Source organism: Herpailurus yagouaroundi, unplaced genomic scaffold (assembly GCF_014898765.1).
Source record: "Herpailurus yagouaroundi ecotype Mexico unplaced genomic scaffold, PumYag 159, whole genome shotgun sequence".
NCBI classification, from domain to species: domain Eukaryota; kingdom Metazoa; phylum Chordata; class Mammalia; order Carnivora; family Felidae; genus Herpailurus; species Herpailurus yagouaroundi.
The window spans coordinates 76,337,878-76,364,583 of NW_024412400.1; the positions used below are offsets into that span (position 1 = coordinate 76,337,878).

General features: G+C 54.1%; 3 protein-coding genes across 14 annotated transcripts in view; 2 read left to right on the top strand and 1 right to left on the bottom strand.

Annotated features, from left to right (window-relative positions):
- Positions 1 to 615: 615 nt before the first annotated feature.
- VWA5B2 (von Willebrand factor A domain containing 5B2) lies at positions 616 to 12,778 on the top strand. Of its 10 annotated transcripts, none has more exons than XM_040480941.1 (20): positions 616 to 1,267; positions 1,596 to 1,805; positions 1,892 to 2,062; positions 3,953 to 4,184; positions 4,352 to 4,509; positions 5,041 to 5,172; positions 5,389 to 5,513; positions 5,927 to 6,082; positions 6,496 to 6,606; positions 6,685 to 6,893; positions 6,984 to 7,095; positions 7,601 to 7,786; positions 8,746 to 8,917; positions 9,008 to 9,324; positions 9,820 to 10,009; positions 10,112 to 10,465; positions 11,252 to 11,389; positions 11,480 to 11,560; positions 11,640 to 11,863; positions 11,950 to 12,778. In XM_040480941.1, exons 2-20 carry the CDS (start codon positions 1,667 to 1,669, stop codon positions 12,496 to 12,498), a joined length of 3,756 nt encoding a protein of 1,251 aa, XP_040336875.1. In that variant the 5' UTR covers positions 616 to 1,267; positions 1,596 to 1,666; the 3' UTR covers positions 12,499 to 12,778. The 10 variants fall into 10 exon arrangements, with proteins under 10 accessions (XP_040336875.1, XP_040336871.1, XP_040336872.1 ...); XM_040480937.1 differs by having other exon boundaries at positions 616 to 1,068; XM_040480938.1 differs by having other exon boundaries at positions 616 to 1,068; positions 9,011 to 9,324.
- A 78-nt stretch (positions 12,779 to 12,856) lies between these two features.
- Positions 12,857 to 18,219, bottom strand: ALG3 (ALG3 alpha-1,3- mannosyltransferase). Of its 2 annotated transcripts, none has more exons than XM_040480959.1 (9): positions 18,000 to 18,219; positions 15,970 to 16,069; positions 15,737 to 15,884; positions 15,469 to 15,629; positions 14,877 to 14,997; positions 14,241 to 14,446; positions 14,021 to 14,097; positions 13,248 to 13,392; positions 12,857 to 13,107 (listed from the first exon to the last, which is right to left on the bottom strand). In XM_040480959.1, the coding sequence occupies exons 1-9, from the start codon at positions 18,193 to 18,195 to the stop codon at positions 12,945 to 12,947; spliced, it is 1,317 nt and encodes a 438-aa protein (XP_040336893.1). In that variant the 5' UTR covers positions 18,196 to 18,219; the 3' UTR covers positions 12,857 to 12,944. The 2 variants fall into 2 exon arrangements, with proteins under 2 accessions (XP_040336893.1, XP_040336894.1); XM_040480960.1 differs by having other exon boundaries at positions 18,037 to 18,212.
- Positions 18,220 to 18,893: 674 nt separating this feature from the next.
- Positions 18,894 to 26,706, top strand: part of ECE2 (endothelin converting enzyme 2) — a 31,422-nt gene continuing 23,609 nt past the window's right edge. The window contains exons 1-3 of one of the 2 annotated variants that reach the window (XM_040480957.1): positions 18,901 to 19,148; positions 24,080 to 24,363; positions 24,876 to 25,357. In XM_040480957.1, coding sequence (XP_040336891.1) covers positions 18,953 to 19,148; positions 24,080 to 24,363; positions 24,876 to 25,163 — 768 coding nt within the window. In that variant the 5' untranslated portion in view covers positions 18,901 to 18,952 and the 3' untranslated portion in view covers positions 25,164 to 25,357. Of the gene's footprint in view, positions 19,149 to 24,079; positions 24,364 to 24,875; positions 25,358 to 26,706 lie in introns of those variants that run through there. The other variant, XM_040480958.1, reaches the window with a different exon arrangement.

The following is a 26,706-nucleotide window of genomic DNA, read 5'->3' on the forward strand; positions in this document are numbered from 1 at the left end:
GAAAGGTGGGAAAGATAGTACTGCAGCGATGGGAATATTGGCTGCTTGGGGGTGGGCGGAACTCGCTGCAGTGTTGGGGGACCCCTACTTGGAGTGAGTGGTCACTGAAGTGATCAGGCAAGCAGAAGATAGCTGCAGGGATGGGGGCAGATTTCTGCACAGATGAAAGAGCACTTTGCAAAGAAAAAAGGCTGGCTTTGGGGGGCGGGGGGCGGCCCCCTGCAGTGATGAAGCACTGGGTTCGCTGCAGTGATGAGAGACGGTCACTGCACTGACGAAAAGCCTAGCCAGGGCGGGAAGTGGGGTGATACTGGAATAGCTGGGGTCGCTGCAGTGCTGGGGGTGGGGGTGCAGACTGAGCCCTCTGCTGCACTTGCAGAACGTTTCACTTCCTGAAGGACAGAAAGGGTGGGGCCTTGTAGGCCTGAGGCCCTCATCTACCGGGGCCTGTGCGGCGGCGGGGACGCGGTCCCCGCACTGCGGTGCCCGGTCTAGCTGGAGCGGCCGGGGTTTGCGCGGAGGCGGCACCGCGCCCGAAGCGGGGGCGGAGGGGCCAGCAGCAGCCCCGCCGCAGCGGCAGGCGGGGCCGGGGCGGGCTGAAGGGGCGGCCTTCCCGAGCGGGGGCGGGACCAGCACCCGCAGAGCCGACGCCCCTGCGCGGACTCAGATCGGCCGCAGCGGGAGTCTGGAGCGGGTGCCGCGCAGGGTGCCTGGACTGCGTGCGGCCCGAAGCGCGGAGGCGGACCTACCCACCGTGGTCCAGTTGTGGCGCCCAGAACTCCGCAGAGGACGCGACCGTGAGGCTGGGGCTGCCCGCGGGGAGGGGGACGACCCCTAGACCCTGCCTGCCGCATCCCGACAGCTCGGCTGTGGGGCCGCCCACTCTAGCATCAGTTCTGCCAGGGTGGGGAGAGGTGGGTGCCCTAGACGGATTCCGAGCAATCCCCCTGCCCGGACACCTCTCCCGGTCTTGCATCCTAAAGACCCCCTCCTGTCGCTTCCCTGTCTCGTTCTTCCCACCCAACCCCCTCCACTCCGGCCTGCAGCCCCTCTCAGCGCTCCGGTCAGGTGAGGCGCTGGAGAGGGAAAGACTACGGTCCTTCTGCTCCCCCTCCCACCCCGCCCCTGCTGTCCCTCGCTGGGCTGGGGACACCCGGGAGGATGCTGGCCCTTTAAACCCTTGCTCCTCACCCAGAGCTGCTTCTATCTCGCCACCCGCGCCACTTCCGACAGCTGGCAGCCGCGGGGAGCCCCGGGGGGCCGGCAGGTACGGGGGCGGCGGCGAGGCCTGGGAGCGGGTGGTGGAACAGCTGTGACCCCCTCCCCCATTCCTACCCTCCGTCCCCGGAGGAGCCGGCGGCGGGAGTGCTGGGCGCTTGGAGCGCCAGTTAATCATTAACCCTCCGCTTCCCGGCTCCCGGAGCCGCGCTCCGCCCCGGCTTCCCAGGTAACCCGCGAGGATGCCCATCACGCGATCCCCCTCTTCCCTCCCCTCGCCACCTGTCCGCCGGGCGGGAGCCCCCGGCTCAGCCCCGCCGCGCTCCTCGCTGCCCGGCGTCCCAGCGCCTGAGTTCGATTTTCCCGGCGGCTTTCAGGAGGGCGGGGTCTGGCGCCCGTGACCCCACCCTGCGGACCCCTTCATCGAGCCCCCTCCCCCAGGGGCGCCATGCCCGGCCTGTACTGCCCCTCCAGCTGGACGCCGCTGCCCCTGACTGACTCCTGGGTCCGGGCCTGCGCCAATGGCCCCTGTCTCAGCCTGCGGGCCCGGCTCACCTACCACAACCCGCAGCCGCAGCCGGTGGACGGTGAGGCCTGGGCGGGGCTCGGGGTGGCGGGGACAGGGGGGCCGGGCGAGGTCCGACGTCACCTGTGCCCCCTGCCCCCGCCGCAGGCGTGTTTGTGTACCCGTTGGCGGAGGCCGAAGTGGTCTCGGGCTTCGAGGCGGAGGCGGCGGGACGGCGCGTCTCGTTCCAGCTGCAGAGCAGGCGACGCTCACAGGCCGCTTGCTGCCGCGCGCTGGGCCCCGGGTTGGGGGCCTCCACGCCCCGCCGCTGCGCGCAGGGTGAGTGCAGGGCGCCGTCGCCTCGCCCCGAAAGTCAGCCCCGCTCTGATTCCTGCACCCGCTCTGCGTCCCGTCCCTCCCCGCTCCCCCTCCAGCTGCTGATTTTTTCATTCATTGATTCATGGCTTTATTCAACAGTCGTGGACTAGGCACCTTACTTGCACCAGGTCCAGGGGCAATGTGACCCAGGCCTGACGCGAGGTTCGCGGCCTGGGAGACAGACGCAGCAGGGGGCCCACACGTCTGTCTCCCGAGCTGGAGCATTAGCTCCCGAGCCTGGGACTGGGCTTTCTTTGGACATCTCTAAGCCCCAGCATCTCGCACAGAATGTGGCGTAAGGAGGCTCAATGATTGCTGGGTGAAGGAGTGGAAGCCCATCCCTGTGCTAGGTTTTGTGGTTTGCACTTCATCCTTTCATTTATTTATTTGGACATTCATTTGATTCCTGCACATGGGATTTGCCATCCCCGTAAGAAAGGCAGAATCCAGTGGTGTTGAGAGTTGGTGTAGGTCCAGCAGACAGTGAGAGGCCAGAGTGAGCTGTGGGCTGAGGCCCCAGGAATGTTCCAGAAGGAAATGGAGCCAGCATGTGACCAAAAGGAAGAGTATGTCTGGTGAAGTGGAGAGGAGGGAAAAGGCACTCCAGTAGGGGCGATGGTATAAGCAAAGGTTTGGAAGTAGATTGTACACAGTGATGGTAAATTAAATAAAACACCTCGTGTTTATAGCAATTTACAGTTCACAAAGTCCAGTCACTGGTCACCTCATTTGAATCCAGAGAGGTATGTAATGCAACTGTTGTTCTCTATCCTCCTTTTATAGGTGTGAAAATAATACAACAGCCTCTTATGTGTCAGATGCTATGCCTACATTATCTCATTTATTTCTCACCACAGTCTCTGAGACACATTATGACCCCCATTTCATGGATGAGAAAACGGAAGCTCCTTAAAACAGAAGAGTTACCCAAGGGCAGAATTAGAAGTCACACTCAAGACCTGATCCTGTGCTCTCTCCACTGTATCAGGCTGTCCCCAAGCCTTAGCTAGTTGGGATAGAAGCCACTTTTTTCCTTCTTATCTCCCTGTCTTCTTTCCTTCCATCTTTTTCTTCCCTTCATTTATTCTGCAGGCATTTCTCTAAAGAATGTGTAAATGATTATTGTGGGGAGACGAAGCCAAGTAGGGCTATAAAGGTAGCCTGGAGCCAGACCATGTGAGGCCTTGACTGCCACTGCATACACGTGGCCATTTTTCCTTTAGTAGCAGCGACCCCCATGATTCCACCAGTCCCCAAATGAACCTAGGGGCGATGTAAAATGGTGTGCTTTGCATACCAGTACAGCTTTAAGTCCTCTAGCCAGCTTCCAAGCAGATTACAGCCACTGAACGCCTCTTGGGTAGAAAATTCTGAAGCCACTCCTCGTGGGCAGTGGGGAGCCCCTGACTGTTCATGAGCAAGGGATTTGTGAGCAGACTGGGTCCCAGGCTATGGGACATGTCAGTCCACAGGGAGGGTCCTGAGGAAGATGATACCCAAGGGTTGAATGGGCAGAGACAGGCAGGGGAATAAGGGCAGAGGGTATGGATCCCCTAGGATCTTGGGGGTGGTGTGGACATGTCCCTTCTCCTCAGCTCTCTAATAGCAGTGATGTCACTACTCCTTTTCCTGATGACAGCCAGATCCTTCTGCTATCATCCTACCTCTGCTTTGACCATCATTTGGCTCATGCCTCCATTCTGCATCACCAACACATTAGCCCCGTGTCCTTCTAACTTTGTGAAGTCCCCCTTGCCTAGGCTCCCCTGACTCAGTGACTGCTCCCATTTCCTATTTCCCCCATCTCTTCTGCTTCCAGCCCCTTCTGACCCCTTTTCTCACTCATCATAGGTCATCTTGTGTTGGATCTGGCCCAGGCCCGGTCCACACTGGTGCTGCCCACAGGCCTCATCAACGCGGCCGGCACCATGACGGTGACCCTGCGCAGCAGCCGGGAGTTGCCCTCAAGGCCTGATGGGGTGCTGCACGTGGCTCTGCCCTCTGTGCTCACCCCACTGGCCTCACCAGGCCCACCGGGGCCCCCCAGGCCTCCGGGGCTCTGTGACGACAGGTTGGGCCTATGGTGATTCTCTTCGTCCCTCCCTCGGCTTCTCTGGGTCTAGTGCGGGTGAGGGGGCTTTGGTAGGGTGCCCTGGGGGATGGACAGGGTGGGGAAGGGCTGGGCCATTCATCCAGAGGGGCTAGGGGCCTTGGTGGTGGGCCCGTGACCCTCCTCGCGCTCCCTTCCAGCCCTACCAGCTGCTTCGGGGTGGGCAGCCCTCAGGAGGAAGGGCTGGCCTGGGAGGAGCCAGCGGCCCCTCCGGATGTGTTCTCAGGCCCTGCCCGCTGCCCTGCCCCGTACACCTTCTCCTTCGAGATGCTGGTCACTGGGCCATGCCTGCTAGCAGGTGGGTGCCCCTCCTAGCATAGCTGACTAGGAAATAATAATTCAGGGCTCAGGACTGGGAGGAACACAGGAAAAAAAAAAAAAGAAAACAAGGACCTAAGTCTTAGGAACCTCCAGTTTTGGTAGGAGCATCCCCTGGACACTTCTACACAACACCCCCCCCCCCCAGGTTCGTCAGTGTCATTTATTTATACCCCACTCCACTCACCAGTGGGAAGAAAGGGATTAAATTGAGACCAGTCCAAGTGATGAAGTGGAGTTTTCTTGTGTAAGAGGTGGGGGAGGATGCTAAATCAGCTGGCTGCTGTATAACTGATCAGCCAGAAACAGAGCTGGGAACCTACCTCTCAGCTCATGAAAGCAGGCAAAATCCTTCCCCTTGTCCATGCAGCCCTCTAGATTAGGTGCTAAGAGCTGAGCTGAATCAGTCATGATCCTTGCCCATACCACTGTTGTCTGGGAAGGTGATGTTTGTGCATTAGTACTGGCTTGGGGTGGGGTGATCATCTCTCCCTGCCTCTCCCTCCCTCAGGCCTGGAGAGCCCTTCTCATGCTCTGCGGGCAGATGCCCCACCTCATGCCAGCTCCGCAGCCACCATCTGTGTCACATTAGCAGAGGGCCACCACTGTGACCGGTCATTGGAGATCCTGCTGCACCCCAGTGGTGAGAGACTGGGACACACAGTGGGCCAGCTCTGACCTACTTCAGGACCACTTGGATACCATTTTTCAAGTATAGATTTCTGGCTCCCAAGCCAGGTGGATTGAGCCATCTGTGAGGGACGTGCTGGACTTGCAGGGTCCTCCTGGGACAGTGGGACCGAGCAATTGAGGTCCAGAGACAGGGACTTTCCTGACAACTATATCCCTTTTTCCTTAGAGCCCCACCAGCCACACCTGATGCTAGAGGCCGGCAGCCTGAACTCAGCAGAATATGAGGCCCAGGTGAGGGCCCGCCGGGACTTCCAGAGGCTACAGCGAAGGGACAGTGATGGGGACCGGCAGGTATGGCTGCATGGGGTCCCGGCCTGGCCACTGACCTCTCACTACTGGCTGCATTTGTGCAGGAGGAACAGTTGGGCAGTTGTGTGTGTGTGTGGCGGGGGTGGGGGTGGGGGGGGGGCTTTTAGCAGGACCTCTTAGTAGCTGCTAAGAGGGCAGCATCCTAGAGGGCTGATGAGTATTGTCCTAGGAGGGCCCACGCAAGTCTCCCTGGGGTGTGTCTCAAAGGATGGAAGCTAGGACTGATAGGCAGAGGACAGCCACCTGCCTCTGCCCTCGCCTTTATTCGAATGACTATAAAAAGGTGTTCCCTCTGAGTGTATTAGATAGAAAAAGGCCCGAGGGCTCGGTCCTGCTGCAAGCCCAGGCAAGAGTTTGCACCAGGGCACAGGATGACTTGGGGTTCGGATGATCAGGTGTGGTTCCTGCAACGACGCTTCCACAAGGACATCCTGTTAAACCCCGTGCTGGTGCTGAGCTTCTGCCCGGACCTGAGCTCTAAGCCTGGAAACCTGGGCACAGCCACACGGGAGCTTCTCTTCCTGCTGGATGGCAGCGGCATAGCGCACAAGGCCTGTGGGGCAGGGTGTGGGCGGGCCTGGGGGCTGGGTGGGGCAGTGGGTGTGAGGTAGGCTGGGGGCAGCCTCTCACAGACAGATACACGCGTGCGTGCACACACACACACACACATCCCTCTCTTACTTGTACGTACATGTGTCTCTCCCAGATTCCAAAAGCCTCTCTCGCACATGAAGTTACCTAATCCCAAAACCAAGGGTTCCCATACCCCACCAGGGTCTCTCACACACTCAGTCTCCCTCACACTCCAGGTCTCCCTCATAGTCAATCTCAGACATGCAGGGCCTCTCCCACACCACCACTTCTAGCCCCTCATTTTCACACAGCATGGAAAAGGTGGGCAATCTGGAATCCCTACCACTGCCCACAGGACCTGTTTCATGCTGTCCTCCCTGGCCCTCCCCAGGATGCCATTGTTTTGGCTGTGAAGTCACTGCCACCACAAACGCTCATCAACCTGGCCATGTTTGGCACGTCGGTGCGGCCCCTCTTCCCAGAGAGCCGGCCTTGCAGTGATGTGAGTACGGTCCAGGGATTGGGGCCCAGTGAGAGTATATCAGCCTGGCGCAGCCCAAAGCATGCGTTTTCTTTCCAGGACACTGTGCAGCTGATCTGTGAGAACATTGAGACCCTGCAGGCTGAGAGTGGTCCCCCAGATGTGCTGGCTGCACTGAACTGGGCCATGGGGCAGCCCCAGCACAAGGCCCGCCCTCGGCAGCTCTTCCTCCTGACTGCTGCCTCGCCCGTGGCCGCTGCTACCCATCAAACCCTGGAGCTCATGAGGTGGCACAGGGGGGCAGCCAGGTATGGGGTGGGCTGAACTAGATGCCTAAGATTGACCCCCCACTCCCAAGGGGCTCCTGAAGGTCACAGCTGCTTCCCTTCCCTCATCAGGTGCTTCTCCTTTGGGCTGGGGCCTGCCTGCCACCAGCTGCTCCAGGGGCTGTCTGCCCTCAGCAGGGGCCAGGCCTACTTCCCAAGGCCTGGGGAGAGGCTGCAGCCCATGGTGAGCTTGAGCCTGAGCCCTGTTCCCTACTCCTAGAAGTCCTTCTCCTGAGTTACACTGAGCCTGAAACAGAACCCAGTCAAGTCATGGGGTCTCCTGGCACCCTCGATCAGGACTTCTCCTCCCCCATTCCAGTTCCTCCCCTCCTTTGAGATGCCAATCAGGGGAGGAGCTGCTGGTGATGCTATAGCATGCTGCAGGAGGCCAAAGGTGTGGGGGACATGACCTCTGACCACCCCCCAAATCTCATTCTGTTTTGTCCTGGTACTGAGCCATATCCTCAACGAATCTTGCCTCATCCACAGGGCATGGCTCAGGCCAGGAGACAGACCAAACCCTTGCTTGTTCCTACCCCCAATCCTTCCCTTGACCCCGGCCTGACCCTGCTCCCCTCAGCCTAAGGACTGGGCAGATGGCATCAGTGGAAGGGTAACCTTCCTGCTCTGTGGGCCTCCTGCTCTGTGAGCTCTCTCTCCCATGTCTTCCTTCTGGCCACTCCTTACAGCTGGTGCAGGCTCTCCGGAAGGCACTGGAGCCTGCTTTGAGTGACATCTCTGTGGACTGGTTTGTGCCTGATGCGGTGGAGGCACTGCTGACCCCCCGGGAGATCCCAGCACTCTACCCTGGGGACCAGCTGCTCGGTTACTGCTCACTCTTCAGGGTGGATGGCTTCCGGTCCCGTGCCCCAGGGGTAGGCCTGGGCTGGGGTGCGGGTGGTAGACCTGGGATATCTAAAGTCCCCGCATCTCTTCAAAACTGTTCTTCCACTCCTGGTGCCTCTCCCTGCCAAGCTCTTCCACTGCACTCTCGGCTTCCCCAGAGATCACACCGGGCACCCCAAAGTGGCTGTAGTCTGCCCCCTTCATGAGGTCTTCCACTGAATTGTCCCATAAAGTGTTGCCCTTGGCTTTTACCAAAGGTCACTAAAGCACACAGCCACGGAAAGCAGCTCTAGAATTTGCCGTGAAGGTTGAAACTTTCTAGGTTCTTCACACAGTGCCCTAAGGAAAGAACCACCTGGATTATTTCCTGTAACATTCAGAAACAGAGCATAGTCTAGATGAAATCTCAGATCCCACCTCTAGCGTGTTCTAACCATTTGATTTTGGGCAAGTCACTTAACCTCTCTGAGCCCATTTCGTCATACTGATTTTTGTCATAGGGTTGTTGTAATTAGAGGTCACAACGTGCACACTCTTGGTAGGATACTTGACACATAGCAGGAGTTCAAGAAATGATTGTTGTTGCTGGTTCTCTAAAGTAGGCTCCATGCCCAACGTGGGGCTGAACTCACAGCCTTGAGATCAAGAGTCACATGCTCTACTGACTGAGCCAGCCAGGCACCCTGAAATGATAGTTATTTTTATTATGAAAAGCTTTCTTTCTCTAAAAGAACTAAAGATGCGATATAATGGAGTGTTTGCCCTTTTGCCTGCCTGCCAGGAAGCTCAGGGCCAAGCCCGAAGCTCAGCCACAGCAGCTCTATTAACCTTATGGTTAGCATGTATGCTTTTCCTTTCTTAGTACTAGGCTTTCATTTCTGGTTTATTAACTTTATTGCCTTTTGTGGTGAGACATCTTAAATCCTGTTTGGAAAGAGGTAGCATATAACTACAGTCGGTTTTTTCTCTAATGATTATCCCTCTCTAGGGCCAAGAACCTGGCTGGCAGAGCTTGGGAGGCTCCGTGTTCCCATCCCCAGAGGAGGCACCATCTGCCACCAGTCCTGGCACTGAGCCCACTGGCACCTCGGAGCCGTTAGGAACGGGCACTGTGTCAGCAGAGCTGTCCAGCCCGTGGGCTGCTGGGGACTCAGAGCAGAGTGAGTACCTGGGTGTAGTGTGTGGCTGTGTTGGAGGAGGAGTGGGCCATGGGAGGGGCCACGGCCGGGATCCATTCTCTTGCCTCCCAGCAGGTACTGATGCTTTGACAGACCCAGTCACAGACCCTGGACCCAATCCCTCCACTGACACAGCCATATGGCGCCGCATCTTCCAGTCATCGTACATCCGGGAGCAGTATGTGCTCACTCACTGCTCTGCCAGCCCAGAGCCAGGTCCAGGCTCCACAGGCAGCAGCGAGTCCCCTGGTTCCCAGGGCCCTGGCTCCCCTGAGGGCACTGCTCCCCTGCATCCCCCTTCTCAGCAGGGCTGTCGCAGCCTGGCCTGGGGAGAACCTGCAGGCTCCCACTCCTGCCCCCTGCCTCTACCCCCAATGGCTCCAGTCAAGGTGAGAGTCAGTCCACCTCCATTCTATGTACCCAGCAAACGTTCATTGACCATCTGCTATATGCCATAAATTGTGCCGTGGTTACTATTAAGTCCAGCTGAAGAGATACATGGGTAAATCTACAATGATGCCATGTGACATACAGTGGTGAACACAGGGACATAGTATTATGGGGAGAGTCAGAATCAAGATGGCTAACACTGTTTGAGGGAGTCAGGAAAGCAAGAGTCACGTCTGGAAGAATAAGTAGAAGTTAGCCAGACAAAGAGGAAGAAGACATGAACAAAAACAGAGACAAACAACAACCTCAAGTGAGAAATCAGGCATGGAGTGAGATGGCACTGGGAAGGGGGCCGGAGGCCTTGAGTTTGGCCTTGCTCCTAAGGGTGGCGAGCAGCCATCCACAGTTTCAGACAAAGGGGTACGTGGCCATGCATGTGTGATGGCCAGGAGCTCTGCATTCCTTGACCAGTGGACCACACTTCTTATGTGCAGCCTGGGGCCTTGAGTGCTGAGGTGCTGGGTCGTCGACGCAGAGCAGCTCTGGCTGGCCGGAGCCTCTCATCTCCCCCAGGCCAGGTGAACCCAGTCCCTGGCCGTCCCTGCCACCCCTCTCTGGGCATAGCACCAGATGGGCCAGGCCCTGAGTCAGGGCAGCAGCTGGGACAGGGCCTGGATGACTCAGGTAAGGGTTGGATGGGGAGCTGGGTTCTGACACCAAGGAGGTCCTGAGAAGTAGGGCAGAGGGTACCACCCCTCCCCTGCCTTCATTGCTGTCTCTCTCCAGGAAATCTGCTCTCCCCGGCCCCCATGGACTGGGACATGCTGATGGAACCCCCCTTCTTATTCACAGCTATGCCCCACAATGGGGAATCAGCCTCTCCAGCAGTGGAACTGCCTCCGCAGGCTCCACGCTGCCACGTGGTGATCCGAGCCCTGTGTGGGGAGCAGCCTATGTGCTGGGAGGTGGGTGTTGGGCTAGAGACACTATGGGGACCTAGTGATGGCTCACTGCCTCCGTCACCCCCTCAAAGAGAAAGTGCTTGGGACCAAGCACTCCATCGGCTGACAGCAGCCTCCGTGGTCCGGGACAATGAGCAGCTGGCTCTCCGTGGAGGGGCTGAGGCCATGGCTGACCAAGGTGAGTTGCTGGTGGGCCTGGGCAGGACCCAAGGAGCCTGTATGGGGCAGCGAGTGACAGAGGTATAGGTCTATGTGTCTGGTCACTATATACCTCGTCTTGTTCACAATTTGAGGTGGCCCACTCACCTCAAAAATAATAATAAACAGGGTAATGGAATAATAAAAGAAAGTGGAGAATCAGATTATATTAAAGATGCACTCGATGACGTTCTGTGCCCTTGTGAGCATGGGTCCCCAAATTGGCAAGCTTCCTAGCAGCCAGCACAGAGCGAAATGTGATCTTGTTAATGACTCACAGTGCCCATAACATAAAAACAAATCTGCCATTCAGGAAGAATATTAACATCAAATAGTTAAAATTTCAGTTTTTCAGTTGCACTAGCCACACTTCAAGTGCTTAACACTCTCATGTGACTAGTGGCTGCCATACTGGATCACGCAGATCTAGAACCCTACCTTCACTGCAGGAAGTTCTATTGGGCAGTGCTGAATGAGTGGACAGGAAAGGCACCACAGTCAGTACTTCCTTTGGGTGCTGTACAGAATGTTCAATTTCTGGGTGGCTGGAGGGTCCAGTCCTGCTAGGAGCTGAGGGTTCAGCCTAACCACTTGCCAAAGTTGGGGAGTCTGACCTGGCCCCAAGAAGGAACTCTACTCTGTTCAAAAGTGGACAGAGGGAGAAGCAATGGGGAAACACTGGGATTTTTCTCTAAAGCCCCCTGTAGGAGGGGGCTGGGGGAAGTGCAGCTGCTCCCGTTCAGCATCCACCTCCTTGCTTTCACAGGCCATGCCCGGAGGTCCTGGCTCCGAGCCCTTCAGACGAGCAAGGTCAGCTCTGCCCCTTCCTGCTTCACCTGCCCCGTAGCTGTGGATGCTACCACCAGGGAGGTCCTACCCTCAGCCCTGCAGGTGCGGAGCTCAGGTAGAGTCCCTCCTGGGTGACCTCTCAGGTGCTGGCCCTCACTTCGCTGGCCCCCCTCCTGGTTTACCCCCATCTCCTGTGCCCTTACAGAGCTAGCTGAGCCCCCAAGCACTTCTGCCTCTCAAGGCCAACTAGATGCAACTCCTCTGCCTACAGCTGTCCACGCTAAAGGTAACACTCAAAGTTGGGGCAAGGGCAGGGAGCTACGAGGCTTAGGGACTACCACTGGCACTGACCGGCTCCATTGCAGGACTTCAGGGAGGCTCTGTGGTAGGTGGCTGGAACCCAGACCAAAATGGCAACTCCAAGTCAGTCACCAGAAGTCCTCATCGCCTGCCCCCCCAGCCTCCCTCTAGGCTCAGCCTGGGCGGTGGGAGGGCCAGAGGCTCTGACAGCCACAGACTCTGCAGCACCAACCGGGGCCAGGCTGGCGACAGCAACAGTAAAGGCAGCGACCACGACTACTTGCCCTTGGTGAGGACTCGGGAGGTGGAGGGTGGTGCTGCCAGGGCCAGGGCACTGTCTCAGCTCACTTCTCCCCCCACCTCCTCTCTCCTCAGGTGCGGCTGCAGGAGGCACCTGGCTCCTTCCGCCTAGACGCACCCTTCTGTGCAGCAGTACACATCCCTCGGGAGCGCCTGTGCCGCGCTTCGCCCTTTGCTGCGCACCGCGCCAGCCTCAGCCCCACCTCGGCCTCCTCTCCCTGGGCACTTCTGGGGCCTGGTGTTGGCCAGGGTGACAGTGCCACGGCCTCCTGCAGCCCGTCCCCCAGCTCAGGCTCTGAGGGTCCAGGCCAGGTGGACAGCGGACGGGGTTCAGACACTGAGGCCTCAGAGGGCGCAGAAGGGCCCGGAGGTGCGGACCTGCGGGGCCGGACCTGGGCCACCGCCGTGGCGCTCGCCTGGCTGGAGCACCGCTGCGCTGCTGCCTTCGGCGAGTGGGAACTGGCAGCAGCTAAAGCTGACTGTTGGCTACGGGCCCAGCACCTACCTGATGGCCTTGACCTAGCTGCCCTCAAAGCTGCAGCCCGGGGTCTCTTCCTGCTGCTGCGCCACTGGGACCAGAACCTGCAGCTACACCTGCTGTGCTACAGCCCCGCAAACATGTGAGGGCTGCCCACTGCTCTGGCTGGCGCTGCCCAACACACTCAAGTCACTGCCACCGGGGCCGGCTTCTCGGTACTGGGAGGGGCAGGCCGGTATCCACCTGACCCCTACTGCTTCTCATCCCCTTCCCAGAACCCCCCTGCCCTCACAGAAAGTGCCTGCCTGTGCTCTCTCCCACTCCTCCCATCCCATGCCTCTTCCCCTCTGAGCTCTGTGCAGTGCGGTGGAAGGGTAGAGAGCCACAGTCCCCAAATCCTATGCAATAAAGTGCCTCTTAAGACTGCCCAAGTGAGTTCTTCATCTGCAGTGTGCATGCCCCTCACGGCTTGGTGTAGGCACCTCCATGTAGGCTGCACAGCAGTGGGCTTGGTAAGGTTTATTGGGAAAGGCATAGAGTCTATCCCCATCCAGGGTCCTAAGAGTGGACTGGAGGGGAAGGGAAGTGGATCTCAGTGGGCTTTCTTGCTGTGCTGGATGCTCCTGGGGAACGGCTGGGGGCCCAGCCAGAGCTGCAGCAGGATGACAGCATGGCATATGTGCAGGGCGGCAGAGCTGCAGGATGTGGAGGGATATGTGTTCCAGGAGAGCTCAATGAGGCCCAGCACCAGCAACCTGGAGAGGAGAAAAAAGCTCAGGTTTTGCCCAGTTTCTAGACCTGCAGCCCCGTAGCTCGCTCCCAACTCTCCACAGTCAGCCTTGCGACGAGGAACTCCCTAGCCCTTCCCACTCGCCCAGGGTGTCCCAGCCAGTACCTGAGCAGATGTGTAAGCCAGCGTGCAGGCGTGGCCCACAGGAGGTAGGGCAGTGTGTGGAAATACCAGACGTAGAACTGGTAGTGGAGGGAGCGGCTGAAGCAGATGCCAATGAAGTTGGAGGTGAAGAGGGTAGAGATGATCTGTATGCAGTGGTCAAGGCCAAGGGCAGGAGCAGAAGGGGCAGGAATTGGGATGGGGGGGGAGGGGAGGAGGGGAGAGGGAGGTTCCAAAGCAAAGGGGCAAAGGTTTTGGGGTCAGATAGCCCCCTGGCTCTGCCATTCCGAGATGCATACTTCTGGACGAATTTTTTAACTTCTCCAGACCTGTGCCTCAATCTAATGTGGAGACAGTAATACCGGGGCCATAAGGCCCAGGGAGTTTAAATCCATCACTTACAAGCTGTGTGACCTAGGTAAATTACCTAAACTCCTCAATGCCCTGATTTTGTCATCTCTAAAATGAGAATAAAACGAACAAACAAAACCCTCCCTATTTCAGAGTCTCTTGTGAGCTTTACATGTTAGAATGTATGTAAATCTCTTAGCACACCAGGCAGAGTGAGTACTCATAATGGTAAATCAAATAATATTTAAGATTAAGAATAAAATACACTTAAATATGTAAAGTGCTCTCCTCCATGAACAGGGCCTGCGGCTATTACTGGCACCTCCTTTCCCTCCCCCAGGTCACCAGGCACCAGGGCTAACAGATCAGGACCCCAACTGTACCTGGAGAGGGCAAGACTTACCTTCCCATGATTTAAAGGATATGATTGGGTGTGAGGGGCTGTGGTGGAACCTTCCTTTTGGAGGGATCCTTCAACAGCGACAGGATACTTTCCCCCGTCCTGGGGAGAAGCCATTCAAACATTTATCAAGCCCCCATCCTAGGCCAACTCTAGATTCACCCTCCATGAACTTCACGTCTCCCCCAAGCAGGTCCTATACTCCTTGCCCCAACCTGACCCGTGACACTGCTCCCCTTTCTCACCTGTGCCACTTGCAAAGGGCAAAGAGCAAGAGCAGGGTGAGGTGGGCGGCCAACAATGCCAGGTGGAAGGCACGATGCAAGAAGAGGGCCTCAGGCAGGAAGCGCCAGTTTACTGTCCAGCGGAAGAGAAACTGGCGGCCAAGGTCAAAGGAGCGGGACAGGTAGCCAATGGGGTTCTCCAGAAGGAAGGGCAGGCCCAGCACAACCTGAGGATATGTGTGATGTCAGCAGAGCTGCCCAGGCTCAAGTCCAGCCTTCATGCTAATCACCAAGGGGAGTGGACAGAGGGTGTAGGTCTCAGAGGTTCTCAAATTCCCACCAGGAATAGCAGGAAAGCCAGCCTCCTCATCGAGACCAGAGTCTGGGGCCAAAGAAGCTGAGAAGGCAGGTAATAACAGTGCTTTAAATTTAGATTCACCAAGTCATAAATGGGCAGAATGAGAGAGACCCTCAGAAACCATATAGTTCAACACCCTTATTTTATAGCTAATAAAAGTAAAGCCCAGAGGTGACGGTTGCCTAGTCCAAAATCAACTCCAAAACCCTGTCTGTTAGCTCTGAGGAAGTCTCAACGATGGAAGAAGGCCAGAGAATGGCCTCCTCTTCATTAGAAAGCGGAAGGGGTGGAAGGGGTACCTGAAGGACAGCACAGATGCCCAGCTTGGGGAGGGCTCCACGGAAGCCAAATTGCATGAGGAGAAGAAATAGTAACCCAGGGGCGAAGAGTAGCACGTTCATCTTCACAGAGACTGCCAGGCTAGGGTAGGGAGGGGGGAGGAAGGGTGGAGATCAGCTCCAAGGCCATGTATCCCACCCACACACACATAGCAACTCCTCCCCTCCCCTGCCACTAAGCTCTGGGATGGGGTCCACCCTTAAAACTGCTGGAAAAAGGATAAACCAGCCTGGGAGAAGACTGAGGGTAAGGAGCAGATATCAAGCCTCTATGACCAGACTGAGCCAGCAAATACATATTTACAGTATTCAGAATGTGCAAGGGACAACTCCAACAACAGATGCTGTCTAGAGGGAACAGAGGCTAGGAACAGGGTATATGTTCTTGAGGGGTGGGGCGGAGACTTTCTACAGATCCTAGACTTGTCTAGTGGGACCCTGACTGACCCATATATTGTCTGGTTACTCCCTTACTCCCTCCGCTGCAGAAAACTGGGGGAGGAAATGATGGAAATACAGAGTAAGAGAGGGGGGAGAAGGAAGGGGTGGTGACCTGAAACAGCAGCAGCCCCAGCCCCAGCGCTGGGCCAGCAAGAGGTTGATACTGAGGAAGAGCAGCGCCATGGCCACTGGGTCATTGAAGAGTCGCAGCACAAAGATGGAGTGGACACGGTAAGAGGCACAGCACATGAAGAAAAAGACGAAGGGAGGTACCTGAGAAGTGAGACAATGGAGAACAAGGTCAGCTCACCAACCCTGAGCCATCCCGACTCCCCAGCACAGCCAGCTGGGGCCGCCTGTTCCTGGTAGCACGGACTCACCTTGCAGGTCTGGTGGTAGATCAAGAAGACAAGCAGCAAGGTGGCCAGGTAGAGCACAGCAAAGATGTGCTGGGCCATGCGGATGTCAGTGCCCCTGCCAGTGGCGTAATACAGCCCCATAAAGATGTACACAAAGCCAGCTGGGTACCTGAAAGAGGAGTCTGGTTCAGGCTATTCAGCCTGGTATCCAGTCGGCCCCTCATGTCCTCACTGAACCTGCTATCCCCACTCACACAAGAGGTCCAGTGTCACCCTGCAGTTGGGTATAGTCATAGGTGCCATTGATGACGCCCTCCACCTGGGCCATGTAGGCCTTCCAGTCAATCTCTGTATCTGGAAAAGGACAGAAATGGTGTGGTTACTTCTAAGTTCAGAACTTGTCTGCCCCCCACACACATCCACCCATCAAAACAGAGTCCCAGGGGCGCCTGGGTGGCTCAGTCAGTTGAGCATCCAACTTCAGCTCAGGTCATGATCTCGCGGTTCGTGAGTTCGAGCCCCGTGTCGGGCTCTGTGCTGACAGCTCAGAGCCTGGAGCCTGCTTCGGATTCTGTGTCTCCTGCTCTTTACCCCTCCCCAGCTTGCACTCTGTCTTTCTCAAAAAATAAATAAACAATTAAAAAATTTAAAAAACAAAACAAAACACAGAGTTCCAGCTCATTCCCGGGACTTCTATCACAACTCTTATCTAACCGCCTATCTGACATTCTCTGGGTGAACCCAAGCATCTGCAACTTGTCTGTAATTGAACATAACCATCCACTCCAAATCTGCTCCCCTTTCTAGGTTCCATGAATGGCACCATCAACCGCCCAGCCGCCTAGGTCACAAACCTGGGTAACATCTGACACTTCCTTCTTTCTTATTTCCAACACCCAATCACCAAATCCTGCCTATTCTTCATCCTACACGACTCTACTATCTCATCCTCTTCTGTTATTACATATTCAAATTTGGACCGAACACAATTTCTAGCCTCAATGATGCAACAACTTCGTAATTCGTTTCCCAGTTTCCACTTTCACCCCCCAACATATTTCCCACCCTGCAACCAGAAAGTGCTTCCTATAATAGAAATCATGTTAGATCTCTCTGCTTAAAACCCTTCGATGATTCCTCAAGGCTCTTAAAATAAAGACCAAACTCTATTATTCCCATTTTTAGAAGAGGAACCTATGAATTAATGAGGTTAAGTGACTCGTTCAAGATCAGTGAGCTAGGAAGGGTAGAAATGAGATTAGAACTCCATGAGGTCCTAAATTCTTAACCACCATGCTAATTATCTCCTTAACACAACTTACAGACTGCTTCAGGATCTGGTCTCAACTTCTGCAATCTCCTCTCTCACTACCACCTGAACTTGATTTCTATCTATTCCAGCTCTAAAAACATTGTTTCTCAAAGGAAGCCGACTCTCTTTTGACTGAACGTTTTAGTTACAGGGCTCTGCCTGCCTAGAGTGCTCTTTCTCCTCCCCTTTTCTCTATTTCCTCAACTGGCTAGCTCTTAACCTTTCAAGGGGGACTCTAGAAAGCCTTCCTTAACTCAAGTCTGATGGAGGTGCCCTTTTGTGTCCTTTATGGTACCCTTACTACTATATGGAGTATGATGCACTGTAATTTTCTGCTAACTCACTTTTGTCCAAGCTCACACATCTAAATAGGGAATGTGTCTACGTTTTCCACCACTGTACCCTTGGCACCTAGTAGTGTTAAGCATGTAATAAGCATTCAATAAATATGTGCTGAATTAATCATCTTTAGCAAGAAAGGTTTCATTCAGCCCAGTATCTAGATTCAGCCTGGAAAGGAGCCCCCAATAAGTCCAAAAGGACTCAAGTGGTCACAGATTGCCATTATTGACAAACGACTTTTGAGACTTCAGAAGTGAACAGATGAGAAAATTGAGACCCCACAGGGGAAGGGACATGTCCAAAACCACAGAGGCATGAAGGAGCAGCAGTACATTAACTCGGACCCAAGTCTTTGATTGATTTCTAGGCTGGTTTATTTTCTTAACCTGGCAGGCTGTATGTTCAGGGCAGAGGGCCAATCTCTAGGGTCGCCCCTTCCATCATGGGGGAGGGATTAAGATAGGGTTTGGTTTTCTGTGGACCAGGCTTGGCACCTGGGTAAAAATTACGGTCTGCAATTGAAGACTGCTTGGATTGGAGGGCTAGATTTCAGCTCCGAATCTGGGTCCCAGTTTAAGTAGGGGGTTCGGGTCCCTCTCCCTCCCCTCCCCTCCTCCTCGGCGCACTCACATGCCACCCTGTGAATGACCCAGAAGGTGATGCCCACCTCCGCCAGGCAGAGGCAGGCGGCCACCAGCAGCGTGTAGCGCGGCTCCAGCAGCAGCAGGCGCCGCTCTTGCCAGGCGCGCCGCAGCCATTGTCCGCAGGATCCCGCCGTTCGAGCTAAGGGACCTCCCCGGGCGCGTTTCCGTAGGCCTGCCGCCATCTTGACGGTGCGTCGCTCGTATTGGCCCGCCACCCCGGAAGCCCAACCCTTCTGCACTTAGGTTCCGCTCCCCACGCCTGCCATCCCAACCGACTGATAGCTAACCAGTTTCCAGTGTCCTATTTACTCCACTAAAATTTACTTCTTCCACCTCTTTCCTGATGGACTTCACATTCCATTTGTGCAGGAACAATCTCACTCCTCCGTACATACTTGATTCTGGGCACACAGGTGCTAAAATAGATGCAACAGAAAAGCAACATTCCTGTTCGTGTCCTCCCCCACTTGGCATCACACTTCGTCTGTGTTTCATGCCAGTCTCTCCTGGAGAACAAGACCTGTGTCCGCGCCCCTCCCGCCTCCTCTGTGAGCCTTTAGGGTGCTCAAAACTGGATAGAATCTTTCATTCACTTTCAGACTTCTTAATTGAAGGAGCCGGACAAACTGAAATGAAAGAAGCCGTGATGAGCCGAGTGAGTCTGATACTAGTATGAGTTTGGCTCTCAGAAGTGAGGGCGCAGTGCAGTTGGAGGATTCAAGTTCTGAACCTTGTAATTTTTCCTACCCGGAGTATTCTTCAAAGAGCGCTTACTAGAGAACGGAAGTTCCACGTGTTTATGTTGAGCAACTGCAGGTGGTGGGCGGAGACACAAGGGCCACGCCCCCTGAATGCTACCATCCTGATTGGCTACATAGGGGCGCCAAGCCCAGTCTAGAGGTGCGGGCTGTGTGTCCTGGCGGTTCTGCAGCTGCAGGCATGGCCTCTCCAGGGGCCCCAGCACCCCCGCCCGAGATACCAGAGCAGAACTGCTGGTACCGTGAGGTCCAGTACTGGGACCAGCGCTACCGGAATGCGGCTGACTCTGCCCCTTACGAGTGGTTCGGGGACTTCTCCTCCTTCCGTGCACTCCTAGAGCCGGAGCTGCGGCCCGAAGACCGTATCCTCGTGCTAGGTGGGTAGTCCTGGTGCTGCGCAGCCGAGGTGGAACTGGCTGAACCCGTCCTGTCCCTGCCTGGCCCTGTCCGCTTTTCTCGAGTCTGTTTGTCCCTCTCGGAGGACACCCAAGTGGGAGCCAAGATCCAGTACCTTCAGAATCTCGGTAGTCTTTAGCCAGGGCGACGGGAGTCAAGAGATTCCTGGTTCAAGGGCCCCGTGGAGGAAGATAGTCTCTCTCTGAGGTTGGTAGGGTTCTAGGACCCTGTCCCGGTCTCTCGAGAGGCAGCCTCGAGCACTCGAGAGCTCAGAGGACCTAGTTCAAGTCCCAACGCTAGTTGGCTGTATGATTTAGGATAAGTTGTGAACTCGTCTGAGCTTCAAATTCACTTCTAGAAATGGAACTGCGAGCTCAAGTCGGATAAGGCACGTTCAGGCACCTCGAGCACGATGCCTGGCGTTTATCTTTTAGGGTCAATGGGCACCGGAAGCCACTGTCATCTAGAGACTTTTCTTCATTCTCGAGCCCTAACTGAAAGTGCAGTGAGGACGAGGACGAGGACAGCGCCTTCTGAGGTCGGAGGGGAGATTGCAGCCAAGATTGGTGTGATTCTCCAACCACGAACGTTCAAATGCAGGGATTCAAGGTCGGGCTCTGAGAGGTCCAGCTGCACCCTCAGGGTTCTCTCCCACTGCCAGCCTTGGGGGTTCCAGTGAAGTTTGAGCAACGGGTTTCCTTCCAATTATAGTTTTTATTTTGGTATTTGTAAAAGTATGTTTATATTTATGTGAAATATTTCTTATATATGAGACATCTATAATACAGTATATGTGTAAGATATAAATAATCTGTGTTTGTATACCCTACTCAATTTGAGAAATAGAACATTCCTAGGACTAGAAAGGAAGTATAACTTAGTGCTTAGGAACTTGGACCCTGGAGGTAGTTAACTCTTCGCTTATGTAGTCTTAACCGTGGAAATCATGGACAGAAGCATAGAATCTTAAGCTGTGGAATCATGGACAAAAAACACCTAAATTTCTGCACCTTCATTTTCTCAGCCTTAAAAAAATGAGTACTTATTGGGTTTTTAAGATAATTGAGTATGAAAGCTATCTAGAACAATACCTGGCAAAATAAAAGGCCCCATGTATATTTAAGGTTTTCTGTGTGGTCCCCCAAATCCCTTTTCCCCAGAGGTAAAAATTCTCTTGAGTTATGTGCTTTTAAACCATTGTATTTGTTTATAAATTTACCATAGATCTATGTTTTTCAAGCTTTAGTGTCCATCAAAATCACCTGGAAAGCTGACACCCCCCCCCCCCGCCCCCCTGAGATTCTAATTCCGGGGATGGTCTAAGGTGGGTCTTGGGATTCTGTAGTTTCAGCAGGCCCACAGCTGATTCTCATGCTGGTGATTCGCAGAATAACACTGCCTTAATATCTGCTTGACTGAGAGGTTGCCTTTTCTTGGTAGAGGGGAGAAGAGTCTCAAAATCATAGAGGAAAACTTTCTTGGCAAGATTCTCAAAATCTAAGAACAGGACCCACAACCTGGGAGTACCCTATGGAACATTCCACCTTGGCAAACATGAGTTGAGCACCTGGTAGGTGTTAGGGAATGTGCTGGGCCCTTTTTCACTTATTTAGTCCTCATGACGACCCATAGAAGTGAGTGATAATTATTAGAAGACTTACTCTAGGTTAGGGGTTGATAAACTTTTTCTGAAAATGGCCAAGTAGTAAATACCATAGGCTTTGTGGGCTATTTAGTTTCTGTCATAGCTGCTCAGTACTGCCACAGACAATACATAAGTAAATGATACATAATAGCTGTATAGCAGTAAAACTTTATAAAAACAGGTGGCAAGCTAGATTTAGTGACCTTTGCTCTAGGTCATTGTCTCAAGTTGGGTTCTCTAGAAGCAAATCTAAGACTCATCTTAGGATTCATGTCCCAGTCATTTATTACGAATGTGCTTGAAGGAGAAATTGATAAGAGAGTGAGGGAAGAGGGAAGGGGGAAAGGCCAAGGAGGATTGGGATCATAGGCAAAGTTTCCCTGAGAGTAGTTTCAGCCTAAAGTGTCAGAAACCCAAACTGTCAGAACACAGGCCAAGACCTAGAAACACTCCAAAGGGATCTAGTCAGAGCACTGACAGTGCCTACTACTGTCATGCAGCAAGTAAGTGGTGAAGAGAGCCATTGGACTCCAGAGCTTCTATTTCTCTTGCTGTACAACACAGATGGGCAAAGAGAGGCATCTAGAACTCTGTTCAAACTGATAAAAACATTGTGAATTACAACCTAAAGGTCCTACTGATACAGGCAAAGTTGGAATGTCATTACTGAAGGTGAGTAGACCTCTTGAGACAGTTTAGCATAGTGGTTTAATAGCTCTGGTTCTGGTGTGAGACAGTCCTGTATCCGGATTCTGGCTCAACCACTGATTGTGTGACCTTAGGATCAAGTTCGTTATCCGCTTTGGGCAGCCTCATTTTCCCCATTGAGAACACGTAATGGTGATTATGGTTATCTTCTATCCGGAGCTACCTTGAAGATGACCTGAGATAATTCTTACAAAGTGCTTAGCATAGAACCCTATGTTTAATGACTGTTAGTTATAATTATTATTATTATTGAAAATGGGAGTCAGAAATTGTGAAAATTGTGTGTCTTCTACCCATGGCTAGAATATCTTCGTGGTGGATGCAGGCATATGGCTTTCCCAGCTTTGCCAGTGTCACACAACTCTGATTCTCCTTGCTTGACTCTGTGCTTATAGGAATCTTTTGATCATAATTCGGCTTCAGTTTATATTTTCTGTATAGAGAAAAGGGACTGACCAGGATTGACAGCCTTCTCAGTCCCTATGATGGTTATTTTTCCTATTATAAGTTAGTGAATTGGTATTTTGGCTTATACATCTGTCTCTTGGTGCTGGGATAGGATCCGCATAGCCCTGGGCTCCCATGTGATGGGTTCTTGGATGTGGCGCATTTCTCCAGGGCTCTGCTTCCCTAAAGCCTCATCCAGGAAAGCAGTGGCCTTCCCAAGACCCTTCTCTTAGTTGCTAGCCTCCAATCACTGAGGCAGCAGGACCAGGAATCGCTGCTTTGTAAGTATGATTTGGTTTGTGGTCCGGTTTTGTTCTCTCTTCATCCTTGGACGAATTTCTCTTGGAAGATGCCATTCTTGTACCATGGGGGACAAAGAAAGGAAATTTGGGTTCGTCCACAGTTGGGCAGAGCTCTATGGGCATATGAGGTCAGATGTAGGGTGGTGAAGAGTTTGTGGGTCAGAGAATCCAGTGGGAATTTAGCCTGAACTGACTTAGGGTCTCTTGTTCATCCACCCTCACCTCTGATTCCATGCAGTGTATCTCTGGGCTTGTAGTTCCAGTGTGGAAAAACACACACTGGGTTTTCCTAGGCAAAATAGTATTCTTCCTCAGCTGTAGGGCCTGAGGAGGGACATAGGAAGGGGCAGCTGAGGACCAGCCAGCAGCCTCTCAGTGCCCTGTCCAGGTGCCAAACCCTACTAGATTAGGGCTATCCTAACAGCTGATCCTGTGATCCTCTTAGGGAGGCAAATGAGGATTAAAGGCAATCTAATCCCAAGAGCTGTGGGTCAACCAGAACTGCCATCCAGCTCCATTTTCAGGCTGAGACTGACCACAAGAGGGCCTGGAAGAGACCCACATACCTTCAAAGGAAGTCACACCTATGCTTTGGGTCCACATCCTGTCCTCTAACTTCTGTCCCATTTCTCACCATACTCTGCCCTCTGGGACTGCTTTCCAGGTACTTCCCACCAGAGTGTTAGGATTCTTCAAGACTCTGGTTGGTTATCACCTTCTCTGAAAGCCTTGGCTGACCCACCAGAGGTGGGGACAGGAGCCATCCTATGTGTTTTCGCACACTGTCCCTATTGCAACTCGCTTCGCATTATATGGCAGTTGCCTGAATACACATCTTTTCCTCCCACTAGAGCATGAGCTACCTGTTCATCTGCAGAACCCAATATGTAGTGCTCAATACATTAAGGAATTACAAGGCATCCACTCCACTGTGTGTCCCCACCGAGTTCCCCCACACTTGTTAATTCTGCCTGGGAAACCAAAGTAGGATACTAACCCCTAATGTGAAGTCTGATATCCTCAGACTGTGAGGGCTGATATCCTCAAAGGTTCTCTGAGAGGTTAGGGACTGGGATAATACTAACACTATCCAAATAATGTTATGGTTCCAATGATGCCAGTATTATCCCCATTCTGTCTATGAGGAAACTGAGGCTCAGAGTTGAATGACTTGCCATGGCTGTGTGACCAGAGGTAGCAGAATCTAGATCTTTGAACTCTGAAGTTCAGAGCTTCAGAGCTCCTGCAGCTACTCTCCAGCTGTTTTAGGTTTTGGTTTTTTTTTTTTTTAATGTTTGTTTATATTTGAGAGAGACAGAGTGGGAGCCTGGGAGGAGAAGAGAGAGGGAGACACAATCTGAAGCAGGCTCCATGCTCTGAGTTGTCAGCACAGAGCCCGATGCAGGGCTTGAACCCACGAACTGTGAGATCATGACCTAAGCCGAAGTTGGATGCTTAACCAACTGAGCCACCAAGGCACCCCTTAGTTTTTAAATTTAGTGTATCACATCCTGCATGTAGGCTAGATATTGCTATCTTCATTTTTCTCAGTAGGAAATCCAAGTTCCTGGTATGTAAACAACTTGCCCTAGTCTACACAGCTAGAAATGTTAGAGCCAGGATATGTGCCCAGTTCTGCATGACTATGACTCCAAAATTTGTGTTCTTTCTTATACCCTGCTGCTTCTCCCTTGGTATGGGAAGGTTTAGGCTGACAGAAGATGGGCCAAGAGTAGATGGATAATTTCAGGAGTGAGAACCAAATCTAACCTAGCCCTTTTGCCACCCATTCCATCCCTTCCTATCCTAGGCTGTGGGAACAGTGCCCTGAGCTATGAGCTGTTTCTTGGAGGCTTCCCTGATGTGACCAGTGTGGACTACTCATCAGTGGTGGTGGCTGCTATGCGGGCTCGCTATGCCCATGTGCCCAACCTGCGCTGGGAGACCATGGATGTGCGGGCCTTGGACTTCCCCAGTGGCTCCTTCGATGTGGTGCTTGAGAAGGGCACACTGGATGCCCTGTTAGCTGGAGAACGAGATCCCTGGACTGTGTCTTCTGAAGGTGTCCACACTGTGGACCAGGTGCTGAGTGAGGTGAGGGAGCAACAAGAAAGGGTAGACCAAGAGGTGGGGAGGAGGGACTGGGGTTTTGGGAGGTTGAAACAACTCAGAAGTCAGAAGGAGATATAGTTTGGAATTGGTAATGGCTCACTTTTAGGACCATGGTTACCAGAAGGAAGGGAAGGTTAAGCTGGGTAAAGATTATAGGGGCCTGGAGTGGCCAGGCTCACAGATGCTGATGGTTAGCTATTAAGCTGCCAATAGGGATGAGGTAACAGCCAGGTTCCAGATGGGTAACACAGACTAGGAGGGTGACAGGAAAGCAGTGCCCATGCACCTGACATCAGTCCCATGCTCTTACCTGGGTAGAATATAGCCCTACCCCCATGAAGTGAGTAGGGGCAGAGAAGAAGGCTCACTCTTGCCATGGAGAGCCCTGAGCTATGGAACATAGGGTAGTACCTAGGAAGGCATCTGGGGCAATACTAACCTTTGAGAACCTGGAGATGGACTCCTCACCCGTGGCTTCTCTGTCTGCCTTGCAGGTGAGCCGGGTGTTGGTCCCTGGAGGCCGGTTCATCTCATTGACCTCAGCTGCGCCCCACTTTCGGATCAGACACTATGCCCAAGCCCAATATGGCTGGTCCCTGAAGCATGCAACCTATGGCAGTGGCTTCCACTTCCATCTTTACCTCATGCAGAAGGGTAAAGAACTCACTGTAGCCCAACTTGCCCTTGGGACTGAGATCCTCTCACCCACTAGACCTCCCACCTCACCCTGCTTCCTCCAGGACTCGGATCACGAGGACTTCCTCAGTGCCATTCACCTGTGAGGCCAGAGGCATGTCCTCCAGTCCTCCCTGCCTTTCTCCCCTGGGCTCTTCAAGTATTTGGAATTCCTGATTTAGGGCTTAGGGTTGGATTCAAGGTGCTCACAATCCCAGAGGCCCCATGCCTAAGATAGAGCTGATGGGAGCAACCCCACATGAAACAATACAGCCCATGTTAAACTAGATCCCAAATCCAAGGTTTCTGGTTTCCTTCTTGGGTTCCTCAGATCTCTCCTGGATTCCCTAACTTCCTCCCCTACCCTACTGAACTACCAACGATTCATCCCCTGGGGCAAAGCTCAGCATAACTGCTCCACATGCCAGCCAGACTCAGAGACCTGCATCCCTGGGGCCTATTATTGACCCCCATTCAACCTGGATTTATCTACAGGAGGCTGCAGACTTTGAATCAAGATTGCTTTATGCTTCTGATCCCAGCTCCAGCCCAAGCTCTAGTGCCCTATCCTGCTTAGGTTGTATATTTACCAAAGGAAGCTACATTGTAAGATGTCCTCAAGCCAGATTGGCCTGCCTGTGTTTACTTGGCAACCCTCCCCTATCAGCAACATGCACCTGAGATTCCCAAGTTATCTGCCCCCTCCCCAAAAGGGATTGGAGCCATTTTGGCCTGGCTCCTGAGCAGACCAAAGCAGTGGCCACACACACACAGGGAGGTCTGTGTTTATTCACACACTCCTGGTACAGTGAGGATGGAGAAACATTTACAAAGGACACCCCTGGGGTGAAAACATCTCCAGGGCCACAGGTGTCATCCAAAGGTGCAGAGCAGTCCTCACTTGGGTTCCCAGGGGCAGGATGCAGGGGTCCAAGGTAAAATCAGACTTGGGCCCTTGGAAGGTGATACCTTGAGAGGAGGGGTCTGCCAGAGAGCCGCCTGGGGTCAGGCCTGGGCAGACTGGCCATGTGGTTGGTTACCATGTTAGGGCTTGTTCCATCTCAGACTCAACACCCATCCTATCTGCCAGGCGCAGAAGAGCGTGGCCGAGACTGGGGGAGGGAGGGCATGAACCATGAGGGGAGCCAGTAAACAAAGAGTCGGATATAAAAATACAAATGTGCTGAGGAAGTCCCTTAGAAAGAGGCTAAGGCTGGGGTCACGCCAGACAGGGGTGGGAGAGAAGAGCAGCCTGGAGGGCTGGGCTCAGGTAGGTGGGAAGCTCATGCAAATACGCAGCCAAACATCCCTGGCTGCGCGCGCGCGCGCGCGCACGCGAATCGACCCCGGCCGGTAGCCGGCTCTGCGGACCTGACCGGCCGGAGAGGGGCGGGGCAGGGGAGTCGTGCGGGAGGGGGCGGGTCGGGGGCCGAGGGCCGCGGGTCTCTGTGTCCGTTCCGGTGTGCGGGGTGGGGCTGCGGCCCGAGGTTCTAAAGTGCATGAGCGCGGCGGCGGGCTCCAGGCCGGTCCGCGCCGCCGCTACCGCCGCCGCCGTGGTGCTGAAGCGGACAGCTCCGGAGTGCCAGGCGGCGGCGGCGGCAGCGACTCCAACCCGGAGGCGGCGCGGCCCTGCAGCCCCCGCCCGCGGGC